Source organism: Mustela putorius, unplaced genomic scaffold (assembly GCF_011764305.1).
Source record: "Mustela putorius furo isolate JIRA1106 unplaced genomic scaffold, ASM1176430v1.1 tig00000281_pilon_pilon_pilon, whole genome shotgun sequence".
Classification (NCBI taxonomy): domain Eukaryota; kingdom Metazoa; phylum Chordata; class Mammalia; order Carnivora; family Mustelidae; genus Mustela; species Mustela putorius.
Window position 1 is genome coordinate 13,731,859 of NW_025421343.1, and position 13,562 is coordinate 13,745,420.

General features: G+C 44.4%; 1 protein-coding gene across 1 annotated transcript in view; it reads left to right on the forward strand.

The window, feature by feature from the left end:
- USP39 (ubiquitin specific peptidase 39) overlaps positions 1-11,271 on the forward strand; it is a 28,728-nt gene extending 17,457 nt beyond the window's left edge. The window contains exons 10-13 of the mRNA XM_045079096.1: positions 3,843-3,985; positions 7,889-8,024; positions 9,171-9,257; positions 10,757-11,271. Coding sequence (XP_044935031.1) covers positions 3,843-3,985; positions 7,889-8,024; positions 9,171-9,257; positions 10,757-10,804 — 414 coding nt within the window. The 3' untranslated portion in view covers positions 10,805-11,271. The remainder of the gene's footprint in view (positions 1-3,842; positions 3,986-7,888; positions 8,025-9,170; positions 9,258-10,756) is intronic.
- Positions 11,272-13,562: the final 2,291 nt, after the last annotated feature.

Genomic DNA, 13,562 nt, shown 5'->3' on the forward strand with positions numbered 1-13,562 from the left:
TCTTAGGGAGACTTGAACTGAGCAGGACTTGAGGAGGACAGAATGAGAGCGAGCGGCTTGTCAGAAGTGGCGGCCTGTTGATTATCTCTTGTACATACTGCTGTTACCTTATCTCCAAGGCCCAGCATCTGCCACACTGCTCTAGGTTCCCTGAAGGGAGTTGAAAGGCCCTCTTGAATCAGGTTTCCTTTCTGTTCAGGGACCCAGTGAACAGGGTCTTTTCCTTGAAAAGGCTGAATTGTGAACTAGGCAGCTACTCCAGCACTCTAAAACATGCCTTCCCTGACCTCCATCACTGTTTCCGTCCAATGTCCAAGTCCATTGTCAGGTACTGTAAGCAAGCTTATGCACAAGCCTTGGATATCCATGGACAGTGGCAGCTGCCTGTCTCTCTCTCTCTCTCTCTCTCTCTCACACACACACACACACACGTGTGTGCACACACATGCACAGAGATTGGTAACAGTGATACCTAAGATGTCTAATCTATTTAGATTTGTTTCATTTTAGGGAGGTGAAAGAGAGACCTTAGGGTTCGTGTAGGTCAGTTTCTTTATTTTATGGTTTAAAGTGACAGAGCTGAGAATCTAATCTCTGATTTTTCATCTGGTTCTTTCAGTCATGCCATTTTTGGTCCCTGTTATCTCTGTTCAAACTTAAGTAATATTAAGATTCCCTTGAGTTTTCAGTATTGATTTGCATTTATTTTTACTGTAATAATACTTGAATTAGTATAAATGTAAACTTTGGTATAAGCTCATTATACCTATAGCTTTTAAGCAAGTATGAAATTATAACACATTTCTAAGTTATGCAAGCAAAACTTTAAAACCAGTGAAGTTGATCAGCAGTGCTGTTACAATGTGATATGTAGTTGAATTGTTCCTTGCTGTCTGATTGTGGTACTGCTGTCCATGGTGAAATTCTTCCCCTACATTTTCTGGAGCTTCTGAGGAAACTTTGTATGCTAGGCTAGGCTGTGATATCATTTATTCATTAAATCCTTCTGTAGTCTGAGATGATTAAAATGAATGCTTCTTGTGTCCCCTTGTTTACAGATTCAGATGTAGGCAGTGAAATTTCTTAGCGTTTACCTGATTAAAAACATTTTCGGGGGGAGGCCGAGGTAGAGGAGGGTGCCTGGCTGGTTCAGTCAGGGGAACATACAACTCTTGATCTCGGGGTTGTGAGTGTGAGCCCCACATTTGGTGTAGAGCTTACTTAAAAACTGTTAGGGGCGTCTGTGTGGCTCAGTCGGTTAAGCTTCTGCTCTCTGCTCAGGTTGTGATCTCAGGGTCCTGGGATTGAGCCCCGAGTTGGTCTCCCTGCTCAGTGCAGAGTCCACTTAGTCCGCTTTTCTCTCTGACACCCCCTGCCCCGCTCATGCTCTTGCTCACTCTTTCATGCTCTCTCTCAAATGAATAAATAAAAAAAAAAATTAAAACCTTAAGGAAATTTTTTTTTGCTTTCAGTACAGTATGTTATTTCAGCCACACAGAAGATACTTGATCCAACAAAAAGATACTTTTTCCAGTAGTGCTTATACCTGTAGATGATCAAAAATTTACCAGAAAGATGTGCCTATGATGTGTGCAGTAGAGATGGAAAGCTTATTTCTCCAACGTTCTCAGGTTTCTCATCATGTGACAGGGGAACTTGATTTAAAAAAAAGATAATAACCACTTTATTGTGATAAAACTCACATACCATACAGTGAGCCCATTTAAAGTTTATAACTGGATGGTTTTTACTCTGTCCACAGAGTCCGTTTTAGAACACTTTAATCATTCGTGTTTTCATTGCCCTTTAGTTACCTTCTCAGCCCCATCTCCCTCAGCTGTAGGCAGCTTCTGATCTACTTTCTGTCTTTCAGGATTTGCCTATTCTGGACGTTTCATCTAAGTGGAAGCCTGTAATGTGTGGTCTTCTGTGATTTTCTTCTTTCACTTAGTGTAATGTTTCCAGTGTTCATCCGTGTTGTAGCCTGTGTCACTCCTTCATTCTTTTTTGTGGCCGAATAATACCCCATTGTGTGGTCACACCATATTTTGTTTATCCAGTCATCAGTTTGATGGACATTTGGGATTGTTGCTGCCCTTTGGCTTCTGTGAATCATGCTGCCATAGATAGTAGTAGTCTACAGGCTGTTCTGTGAACGCGTTTTCATTTCTCTTGGGTGGTAATTATGAAGCGGAACTGCTGGGCTGTTGTTACTCTTCCGTTTAGCCAAGTGAGGAGCTGCCGGGCTGTTTTCCGAGGCTGCTGTACCATGTTGTGTCTCCAGCAGTGTATGCGTGTTCCACTTTGTCTGCGTCTTCACCGACACTTGGTACTGTTCGTGTTCTGGGTGAGAGGTGCCCTAATCCATGTGCCATAGTAGCATAGTGTGGTTTTGAGGTGTATTTCCCTGGTGACTAATGCTGTTGAGTATCTTTTCATGTGCTTGTTGGACCTTTGGAGAATTGTTCAGGTCCTTTGGATATATTTTAACTGGGTTATCTTTTTATTATTCAGTTGTAGGAGTGCTTTATATAATCTGGATTCCAGACCTTTATCAGATATCTGATTTTGCAAACATTTTCTCCTCTTCTGTAGACTGCGTCTTCACTCTCTTGATGGTATCGTTTGAAGCACAGAAGTTTTAAGTTTGGTGAATTACTGTCTAGGTGTTCTTTTGAAGTGTGTGCTTCTGTTTTCATATGTAAGAACCCGTTGTCAAATCCCAGGTCATGAAAATTTACCCTTATGTTTTCTTCTAAGACATCTTTAGTTTTATCTCTTATATCTGCTGGGATACCCTCAGTAGGGCAGGGTCCCTCACTGCTTCAGAAGTACTCATTCTGGGGCGCCTGGGTGGCTCAGTGGGTTAAGCCTCTGCTTCCGGCTCAGGTCATGGTCTCAGGGCCCTGGGATCGAGCCCCGCATCGGGCTCTCTGCTCAGCAGGGAGCCTGCTTCCCCCTCTCTCTGCCTGTATCTCTGCCTACTTGTGATCTCTCTCTGTCAAATAAATAAATAAAATCTTAAAAAAAAAATTACTTGTTTTGTGGGTATGTACCTCTCTTGGTCAGGAGGGCCTTCCCTACTTTGAATTCAGTGAAACTTTTGTGGTTTTATTTTATTTTAATTTAATTTTTTGAAAATATTTTCTTTATATATTTGAGAGAGAGAGAATGACAGAGAGCATGCGTTGGGGAAGGGACAGAGCGGGAGGAAGAAGCAGAGTCCACCCAGAGCAGGGAGCCCGATGTTGGGGAGCATGACCTGAGCTGAAGGCAGACACTTAGCCAACTGGGCCACCCAGGCTCCCCAAGACTCGTGGTTTTTAATTCTGCAGTTTTTAACAAACCTCTTTTTCATCTGACATTTTTGTTTTCCCTATAGAAACAGATACCCACATTGCTGTAGGTGGAGTTCAGCAGTGTGCTCACGTGCTGGCATAAACACAGCCTGTAGGTTGTCTTTTAGGCAATGTTAATGGCTGTCCCTAAGCCTTCACATGGCTTCTGGGATCAGGTGTCTTCTGAATTCTTTTTTTTCTTTTTTAAGATTATTATTTATTTGAGAGGGGGAGAGTGAGAGCAGGAGAGAGTACAGGAGCAGCAGGGAATGGCAGAGGGGGAAGCAGACGCCCTGCTTCATAAGAGGGGATCAGTCACGGGACCCCGGGACCATGACCCAAGCTGAAGGCAGATGCTTAACCATCTGAGCCACCCAGGCGCCCCGTCTTCTGAATTCTTAAGTGCAAGGCAGAATTATATTTAAAAATCCAACCAAAACAAAACTCACGCCCCACCTCAATACTCCAGCACTAATTTGATAATTTCCTTCTCACTTTGTCTAGGAATATAAGACCTACAAGGAGAACTTTCTAAAACGCTTCCAGCTTACCAAGCTGCCTCCATATCTCATCTTTTGTATTAAGAGATTCACTAAAAACAATTTCTTTGTGGAGAAGAATCCAACTATTGTCAATTTCCCCATTACGTGAGTATTAACCTGCTTTCCTCTTTGGGGGAGTGAGCCTAAAACTCTTTTCATATTTTTGTGTTGTTAATCATTTGGGACTTAGAGGTTGCTGGGAGCAGAGCCTACCTACACTATGTAAGTTAAGGGTTTCTGGAAGGATACAGATATTTCAAGGACTTCAAAGTTAGATGTTTACCTCGAGGCAGTCCTTTTACCTTCTCTCCTGTTGCTTGCTGGGCAATGTAGTCTTTCACTGTAGGAAAAACAGTTGATGGAAGTAGGGCAGGATAGGTAGGATTCTGCCTGGCTTCAAAGGTGATCCTGAGCAGTTAGGGTCTTTTCTTCTGTTTGCCAGTCTCTGTATCTGTAGTTAGGCACAGACAATGGGGAGGTTCCACATTTGTCTTGCCTGTTGGTGAGAAAGATAAATTTTGATACATGGCCTTATTTTTAGTTTATCATGCAGTTGTCTTTTTATGAACTTCTAAGAGTATTTTAATGTAAATTTGGAGGAGTTGTACCAGATGCTTTCATTTTACTACTTTCTAACTCAGCTCCTGTTTTGGGGGGTAGACAGTTGGTTTTCAGTTCTTAGGAGACATGGTTTTTCATGTTCTGAAGAAGATGTCTCTGAGAACATGGTAGGACTGGGAGGAGGAGTGATGGTCTCTTTGCTGGCGTTTAGGTGAGAGAGGAGCCCCAAGGCAGCTTCTTGTCGAGAAGGATTTGGGTGGATCTTTGATGGAATTAACTTGATGTTTAGCTCAGTAAGATTTTTTGTTTTTTTGTGTTTTTTTCCCCAAACCCTCACAGAGTAGTTTGGGAGCTGTAGTGTGTAATTGCTCATCCCTTCCTTCCCCTCTCTCTCCATTCTTCTCCATTTCTCAGTTGCCCAAACCACCCCAGCCCTGCCAGTTTTCTCCTTTGAATGGTTCCAATTCTTAATTCTGGGTAGTGTTTAAGAGGGTAGTATCTGAAAGTGAAGAGGCCTGAGTGCTGTGTTATTCTAGCTGTGAGACTTTGGGCAGGTTGTTGGCATATCTTCTGGAGTTACTCTGACATGGATAAAATGAGAGGCTTGGACTAGTGAACCCTCGGGGTCCTTCCAAGATTAACATTTTATTTTTCCTGTTTCCATGATCACCAGGAATCTGAGAACAGTTGAGGGGGTGAGGAGAGGACACCTTTGTAGTTAGCATTACAGGAGCATCTCTTACCTGCTTTTCCCACACTTTCCTTCCTGTTCTTCACTAGCATCTTGTCTGTGGAACAGAGTGAAATTAGGGGACATGAAAACCGGCTATGTGCTACCTTGAGTGAGACCATAGAGAACCTTTCTTTGGAAGTCCATCTAGTAGGTTCTCTTTCAGAACTGGACTCTTGTTAATTGCCACAGTCACCAGTGTGTTCCTGGGAGGAGGGAGTGTTCTTGACTAGAGGGCAGTTCCGGAGGAAGGAGGACTATGCATGGATGATAGATCCTGCTTAGTCACCACAGAAATGGCCTCTCTCATTGGTTTCTTTTATGTTGCACCTGGAGTATGTTTATTTGGCTACTTGTTGCTTTTAGGTTTTGGTTACTGACTTCATTAGTTTGTTCTTTGGAAAGCTGACTTTGGAGAAGTTGAGAAAAAGATTAATTCTTAGCTAGTCATCCTTTTAGAGACTAATTCCGGAAACCTGCATCTTAAATGCTTTGTGCACTATAATTACTTTTGGAGTAATACGGTTCTAGATTAGCTAAAGTCTCCACTCTTTTTTTTTTTTTTTTTTTTTTTTTTTTTTTAAGATTTATTTATTTTAGAGAGAGAGTATATAGGCGAGAAAGAAAGAGTGATTGAGCAAGCACACGTGCAAGCAGGGGGAGGGAGAGGGAGAGGGAAAGAATTCCAAGCAGACTCCACACTGAGCAAGGAGCCTGATGCAGGGCTCGATCTCATGACCCATGAAATCACGACTTGAGCCAAAACCAAGAGTCAGATGCTCCATCGACTGAGCCACCCAGGCGCCCCTGAAGTCTCCACTTTTCAAAAAGGAACCTTTTCCTACCTAATTTTTCTTCTGTGTTTTATTCATAATACATCGTTTTACTGGTGACTGATCACACTTGTGGTGATTAGGTGCCCTTTGCTCATCTGGGGTTAGGGTTTCTGGAGCACAGGATTAGAGCTGTACTTCCAGCTAGTTAGGTATTCTCTGAATTGGACTGTTCTGATTGGGAGAAGAGTGTAGTGGGAGCCTTTGGCTGTTTTCTAAAACAAAATGATTTATCATGTATTCATTCCCTTTTATCACTAAACGGTTTTGGTTTAGTCATGAAAACATGAGTATTTATACTCCTGAAGATTCTCTAGGACTTGTTTGGATAAATAAGTCTGGACAGGTCTTGTTAAAGCCGAGGAGAGGCAGCTGGAGAAGACCACTCTTAGCAGCCAGCAGGTCTTCTGGCTCTCTGGAACTCAGATGGATTTCCTTCAACTACTATCCAGATTATCTTTAACAATAAATGTTGCCTTGCAGTCTATATGGTACTCTGTTAAGCTGCAGAAATAAAGAGCTATCTCTAACAGGTAGAGATCTCCCTGATGTAATTGGAACAAAGTTACATGTTCGTTTATTACGACAATGTTTACATAGAAGAGTTTTTGTATTTTTGGACAGGCAATGTATTCACAGTCTATAATTCAGAGGGAGATATCCATCTGGAAGTGACCATGGCCATGACTGCGGTTAACATTTCCTCTGAATCCTTCATGGATGACATTATTGGAGTTCATATCTTGAATGGTAGTACATGAGATGGCATGTCAGTTCTAGAGAGATTAGAAATATGATACATTCTCTTATGCATGTTCACGATCACTCTGTTTCTGTTGTATAGTTTTAACTAAGGAAATTTCGTCACAATTGTCTTTTTCCCATTTTCATAGTTGACATTTACTATAGCACTTGGTTTTGCAGTAACTGGTATATACATTTATGCTTCAACTGATGGTTAGAATCCAACACATAAAACACGAAAGGAGATTTATTCCAGATTCAAGAGTGCTTCTCTGTATTTGAAAGGGAATGTTAAGGTATTCACAATAAAATATTTTGCAGTCCCAGTTGCAGGAACGTAGTCAGTAGTTTCTTTTGGCCACCAGAACTGAAAAATTGGGAAGCTGTAGAGTAGCCAGGGTGGGTCACCTAAAGAAGAGAAAGTGGGGCTGCCAAAAGAGGGGGAAAAACAAAATCAGTGTCAGAAACAGAAAAGAGGTCATGCCGGTCTCTTGGATCTTGCTGCTTCTCCAGGGCCTGGTTCTAGCTGCTTTTCTTCTTTACCTTGAGTAAATTCTCCTTCCGTGCTGAAGCTGCTCGTTTGCCCATTTTGCCACGTTGAAATTGTGAAAATGATTGTATACAGTGGCAACTCATAGAATCATGCGGTCAGACCTTCCATAGCCAGAGGCTAGGGACCCAGCATCAAATGAACACTGCGGCTATGGTATTCGGAGAGAGGGCAGCGTGTTAGTCATGTCTCCCTTAATCCTCACTATCTTAGAGGAGATGGTGACACTCTTTTCATATCCTCAAATAGCCTTGGGCTTTGTAACCTGCTCAGATTCCCATGTATCTCTGAAGCGGCAGAAGCCCTCATTCCAGTTCTAATCTGAATGTTGTGAGGCCCCGCATCTTTGATGGCCAGGCCTCCCTTTTTTAGTGTGCTTTCCCCGTAGAGCCAGTCTTTCTAGTTTGTCTCATGCTTGTGGTAAATGATGTGAATTTCCACCAGCCTGGGCTTCTAAGGCTCTGCAGGCCTACCTAGATCTGGGCTCCTAAAATAGGGTTCAGTAGCTCTGTGGTCCGTTGATGTAGGACTGTTTCCCTGACCTCCATAGCCTTTGTCTGATCTTGTGGCTTTATTGTCATCATCACTAGAAATGTGGATCTGAGAGAGTACCTGTCTGAGGAAGTACAAGCAGTGCACAAGAATACCACGTACGACCTCATTGCCAACATTGTCCATGACGGCAAGCCCTCGGAGGGCTCCTACCGGATCCATGTGCTTCATCATGTGAGTGGCAGAAATGGTGCTTTTGCCTTTGGCATTTCAGTGGGCAGCTCTCTTCAGTTTGCCCAGTCTTGGCCTTGACCTTGCTGTTCTTCAAGTAATAGAGCTGTCAGTCATCAGTGGTTAGTTTCAGGCAGTGGTTCTCAATTTTGGCCGCACGTTGTACTCACCTGGGGAGATTTTAAAATCCTGACACCTGGGCCATTCCAGGCCAGTTAGGTTAGAACAGTGTAATTTGTGCCTGTTGGGTTTCACCTGGGCTGGGGCTGCTGCTAAATATCCTGTAGTGCCCAGGCAGCCCCATAGTGAAGTATTATCTGGCTCAAGTCAGACTTGAGAGATTGCATTAGATTATCTGGAGGTGGGAAGCAGGCAGCATGGTGTTAAATTATCCAGGAGATTCCACTGTGCAGCTAAGGCTGAGCACCTCTGTACCAGACTAGAGCCTTACCACCTGAAGTGGCGTTCTCCAGCTAGCAGCATTAACATACAGGAGAACTTGCTAGGAATGCAGAATCCTAGGCCCCACCCAAACCTCCTGAATCAGAATCCGCATTTTAAACAAGACCCTCTGGTATGTAATTAAAGTTTATGAAGCACTGCTCTAAAGGTTTCTTTAGCTAAAAACACTTCTGAATTTGTCTCAATCTAAAAATGGATGAAACATGTACTTAAGATATATTTGGTATCACACAGATTATTAGCACAGATTGTTTTAATTTGACTAGTCTTCTGGGACTGTGTAATAAGTAGCTCTGTTTATCCAGCGTTTCACTGTGTGCTAGAAAGTATGCCAACTGTTTAATGTGTGTTCAGCTCACTTGTATCCTTTAAGAAAATGTATTTATTTGAGAGATGGGAGGGGTGCAGAGAGAATCCTAAACAGACTATGTGCTAAATGCAGAGCCCAACACAGGGCTTGATCTCATCATCGGGAGATCATGACCTGAGCAGAAAGCAAGAGCCAGCACCCCAAAAGCTCTTTAAATCAAATAATGCCAAGCAGAAGCCATGCACCCGCTTAATTATGACTCTTGCCGAGTGGTGGTCTAATGGCTATTCTGATTTTTCTCACTTTTTGCTGCAGTCCTGTCCTACACCTTTTGGTTTTAGGGAGCACACTAACCCATCCCTTCATACTTTTTGCAGGGGACGGGCAAATGGTATGAATTACAAGACCTGCAGGTGACTGACATCCTTCCCCAGATGATCACGCTTTCAGAGGCTTACATTCAGGTGGGTTAGCCACGAACTTGGTGTGTGCTGAACAGAGAGGGTATGGGGCCAGTGAGAGGAATGATGTGGGTGAAGGCAGGAAGTGGGATGGAGTTAAACCCTTGGTTAGGCTGGGTACTTCTTGGGATGCTCGGAGGAGTAAGATGGGGCCAGATTATATGGCCCTGAGAGCCCAGGGGTGATTGCTAGAAAAGAGAAGGGCTGGGAAGCATGGAAGGTTTATGGATGAGCAAGGGGGTTATAAGTGTGGCCAGGTTAGTTTTGCAGAGGTTTCAAGGAGGGAGAGCCCAGAATCATCAGGACCCTAACTAGGAGTTGGCTCTGAAGCTGTCCCCAGCATCCCAGGCCAAGTTAGTGCTCTTTGTGACCTCAGAGTGCTTTCTGCATGCCTTTACCAGAGCACCAACCTTAGTATTTTAATGTTCTCTCTATTGGATTGAGAGCTTGTGGAGCAGAGTATCTCTGTTTCTCTTTGTAACTGCCCTGGTACCTGGCATAGAAGGAAGACAGAGAATAAGAAAAACCTATAGCTTTGTTTTGTCTTGTCATACCATAAGCTTACAAACACACTGAGTATGTTGAATTCAAGAATTTGACCCATTTTTCAGAATGGTGGAATTCTCTTTAAAATGCTCCCTTTGATATCTGCTTAGTGGGTTAAATAAAACATCCTTATTAAGCATTTGGTATCTTACTATAAAAAAAGGTGCAGCAAATCCAAAGTACAGTCATCATAATTAGTAACTGCCACTTGTGTCCCAATGAAAATAGCAGTTGTATCCCTGGATCCTCTTCACAGAGGTTCCTCCAGGGCACAGAGCTCGCACACCTTGGGCTGCTCTGTCCCAACCAAGGGCTGTTGGAGGTTCTGCAAAAAGCACAGAGATCCAAGACGGTAGAAAAGGCAGCGCCACACCCCATTCTGCTCTTTTCACGACCCTTGTTCCCTGGTGTCAAAAAGCTATAGCTTCGTGGGGCACCTGGGTGGCTCAGTGGGTTAAAGCCTCTGCCTTCAGCTCAGGTCATGATCTCAGGGTCCTGGGATCGGGCCCCACGTGGGGCTCTCTGCTCAGCAGGGAGCCTGCTTCCTCCTCTCTCTGCCTGCCTATTTGTGATCTCTGCCTGTCAAATAAATAAATAAAATCTTTAAAAAAAAAAAAAAAAAAAAAGCTATAGCTTCGTAAAAACCAATGGAGACACTTCCCATTCTAGAGATAACTCTTTAGTGACTTTGTCTGTTTGTCTATGTCTAGTCTTAACCAGAAGTTCTTTTCTAGAAAGCTAGTATGGCATAGAAGGTAAGGAGAGGGGGATGGGTAGAAAGATAAAAATCAAAAAAGGGGTAATTTCTGAAGGAGGATGGGGTTCGTTTCAGGGGACAGCCAAAATATGGATCTGGAGCGAGGGGCTGTCCCTCACCTAGGGTAGAACAGGTACGTGGTAAATGCGTGTAGATTGAGTGCCACCTCCTACATGTCTGTTGTATTCATTTCTTACAGATTTGGAAGAGGCGAGATAATGATGAAACCAACCAGCAGGGGGCTTGAAGGAGGAGTTTTGGGGTTTTGCTCCCCAGGGCTTTGGCTGAAGGTGTAATAATACCAAAACTGTAGCTGACCAATGGGCCGACTGGCACATTCCCTGAGCTAACCCGTTTTGTGGGTTCAGGTTCATCCCAGGGCATCAGAGGGGCCCACACACCTGGGATGGCTCTGCACCGTCACCCAGCTATTCTCTGATCAGTTGATTATAGATTAATGATCCTTTCTCCTTCCTGTCTAGCTCCCTTCTAGCTTCAGCAGGCCAGAACTCTGTAACAGATGTGTGTAATTTCTTTCTGGTCTTCTGGGAGTATCTGAAGGACAAGATAATGTCTTCTCCGTATCAGAGCCTCAGGGTTCTAGGAATAAGAGCATGAAGCCAGTAATGTCCTTCCATCATAGGTGTTTTTCCTGTGGTTCAGTTCATTTCCTGATGTGTATTGGAATGGATTAAATGTTTTCCTGTTTTTAAACCAGCCTCTTGTTTTATATCCTTCCCTTAGGCTGTTGTCAGCTTGTGGGTGGTGTGTCATTTAGGATGCATTTTGTCTCCAGGTAACAAAGTATCTGACTAAAGCAATAAATTCCTGTGCTTAACTAGAAGTGTGGAGGTGGGCGGCTTCAGGCTGAGTGCATGCAAGGCCTGTGGGGGAAGGAGGAGGGAAGGCAGGCAGGAGGGATCTCGGACTGCAGCACAGTTCTGAGAGTCTCAGCCAGGCCAGTGGGGCACGCAGAGCAAAGCTTGTTGATGAGAAGAATCAAGTGGAAAAGGCTTTTTTCAAGCTCAGCTGTTGATGAGGACCAGCCTGGAGAAAGTGTGGCCTCAGCCCAAGCACTATGGCAGGCTGAAAATGTGGGCGATGTAAAGACACAGCTGCTGGTGGCAGTCAGTCACCCACAGCGAGGTCTCTTATAGGGAGGTAGGAGCAACCTGGACTTCTGGAAGTCTGTCGCTGTTTGCTGTTAGCTTTTTGACAACTTCAGGATGTCCCTTGCTGACTCCTCTTCCTCTCTCTGGCTGTTAAAAGTTGAGATTCCTCAGGACTCAGTGCTAGGCCCGTGTCCTCTGAGGTCAGATCCATGCTTCCAGAATAGATGATGTCATCCGCCTGCACCACATGCCTAGCCGATGCTCACAAGGAACAGTGCCTTACTGGGCACTCACTGTTCATTCCTGCTGTTGGCAGATCAGCTGTTCAGCAGAAGTACTGCTCAGGTCAGGCTATGGGGAAGTCCAGGTTGTTGAGCTCATGTGGAGCCTCTGTTGCTGCGGTGGTGGCTCACAAGCTCACTGGGCAAGCACTGGAGAAAGGCTGTTGGCTGGCATTCCACAGGTCATGTCACTCGTATAAACCTCATTATTAAGGGTCTCCTCTGCAGCAGATGCCTTTGGGAGCCATTCAGATGCAAAACAAGTACTTGCAAAGTATGTTTATTATGTTACTGTAGTAATATGTGTAGCATATATATGGTATATAGTATATATAGTGTAATGTAATAGATCTATATAGTATAATCAAGGAGTCTGTCCTTAGACCTCTTCGCCAGACTCTGAATCCCTGACCATCCAACTCAGCCGTTGACAACTGCCCATGAATTAGTTGAGGTCTGAACTTTTGGCTGTCTCATACTCCAAACACAGTAAGCAACCCAGTATACTGTTTGTAGTTAAGCCCACTAGAGGATTTCCCTTCACCACTGTCTTCCACTGTCACCCTGAATAGGGACGAAGTACTACAGCTATCCACTTGCAGCCTGACCAGTATTTTGTACGAATCCGTCCGTACACCAGGCTTGCATTTCATCTTCCTTGGTCAGCTGGTCTTAAGGAACGCCCGGGGAGGCAATGCAACAGGAGTTGGTCTTAAAGGAATGTGGGCCACCTGCTCATGTAACTTGTGCCTTTTGGCCCTGCCTGAGGTTGATTTAATAGACTACCCATTTAATGGTAGCTTGCAGCCGCACTTGGCCAACATTGGGGCTTGTTGAGTCAGACCACAGCAGGTTCATGAGTGCAGGAGATGCAGTCTGCATGGTCACCTGTTAGCCCGTGTTTAGGTGCTCAGTCTGTTATGGCCCACTAGCTAGCCAAAAGCTGTTTCTCAGAAGGAGAATAGGTATCTGCAGAAGATGAGGGCATAGACTTGTCCCCAAATCCTGAAATTCTGCCCTGTGATTCTCCTGATGGTTCTTACCAGAGGCTCCATTCAGTGTTCCCATTTGCCAAGGACACTTCAAAATTTCGGCCAGCCTGGATCCTTAGGTGCAAGGAATAGAGCAGTCTATCTTACGGCTTGAGCTTTGGAAACTTCTTGTCCTGGCCTCCCTTTGAAACTAGTAGCTCTACTGCGGTCTCTGAGTTAAAGTAGCACACCCTAATGTAGTATATGTTCTCTCCAAAAGCTAAAAAAGGCTACCATGCACTGTGCCCTTTTTCTTTGGACCTGCCCAAGCAGGTGGGGCAGGTGGTAAGTGTTAAGAGTTACAGCAGCTTGACTTTCACAAAGGAGGGGATACTTTGACGTACTCTAGACCACACTGTAGATCCCCAGAAACTTACAAGGTGGCAGGCCCCTGAATTGTTTCAGGGTTAAATCCCACCCTCTTGTTTGCTTAAGTACTTGTCACGGGGTGCCTGGGTGGCTGTTGACTGTCTGACTCTTGGTTTGGGTTCCGGAATCAAGCCCCTCATCGGGGTCCACACTCAGCAAGGAGTCTGCTGTCCCTCTCTCTTCCACTCTGCTCTTCCCCTAACTCATGCTAG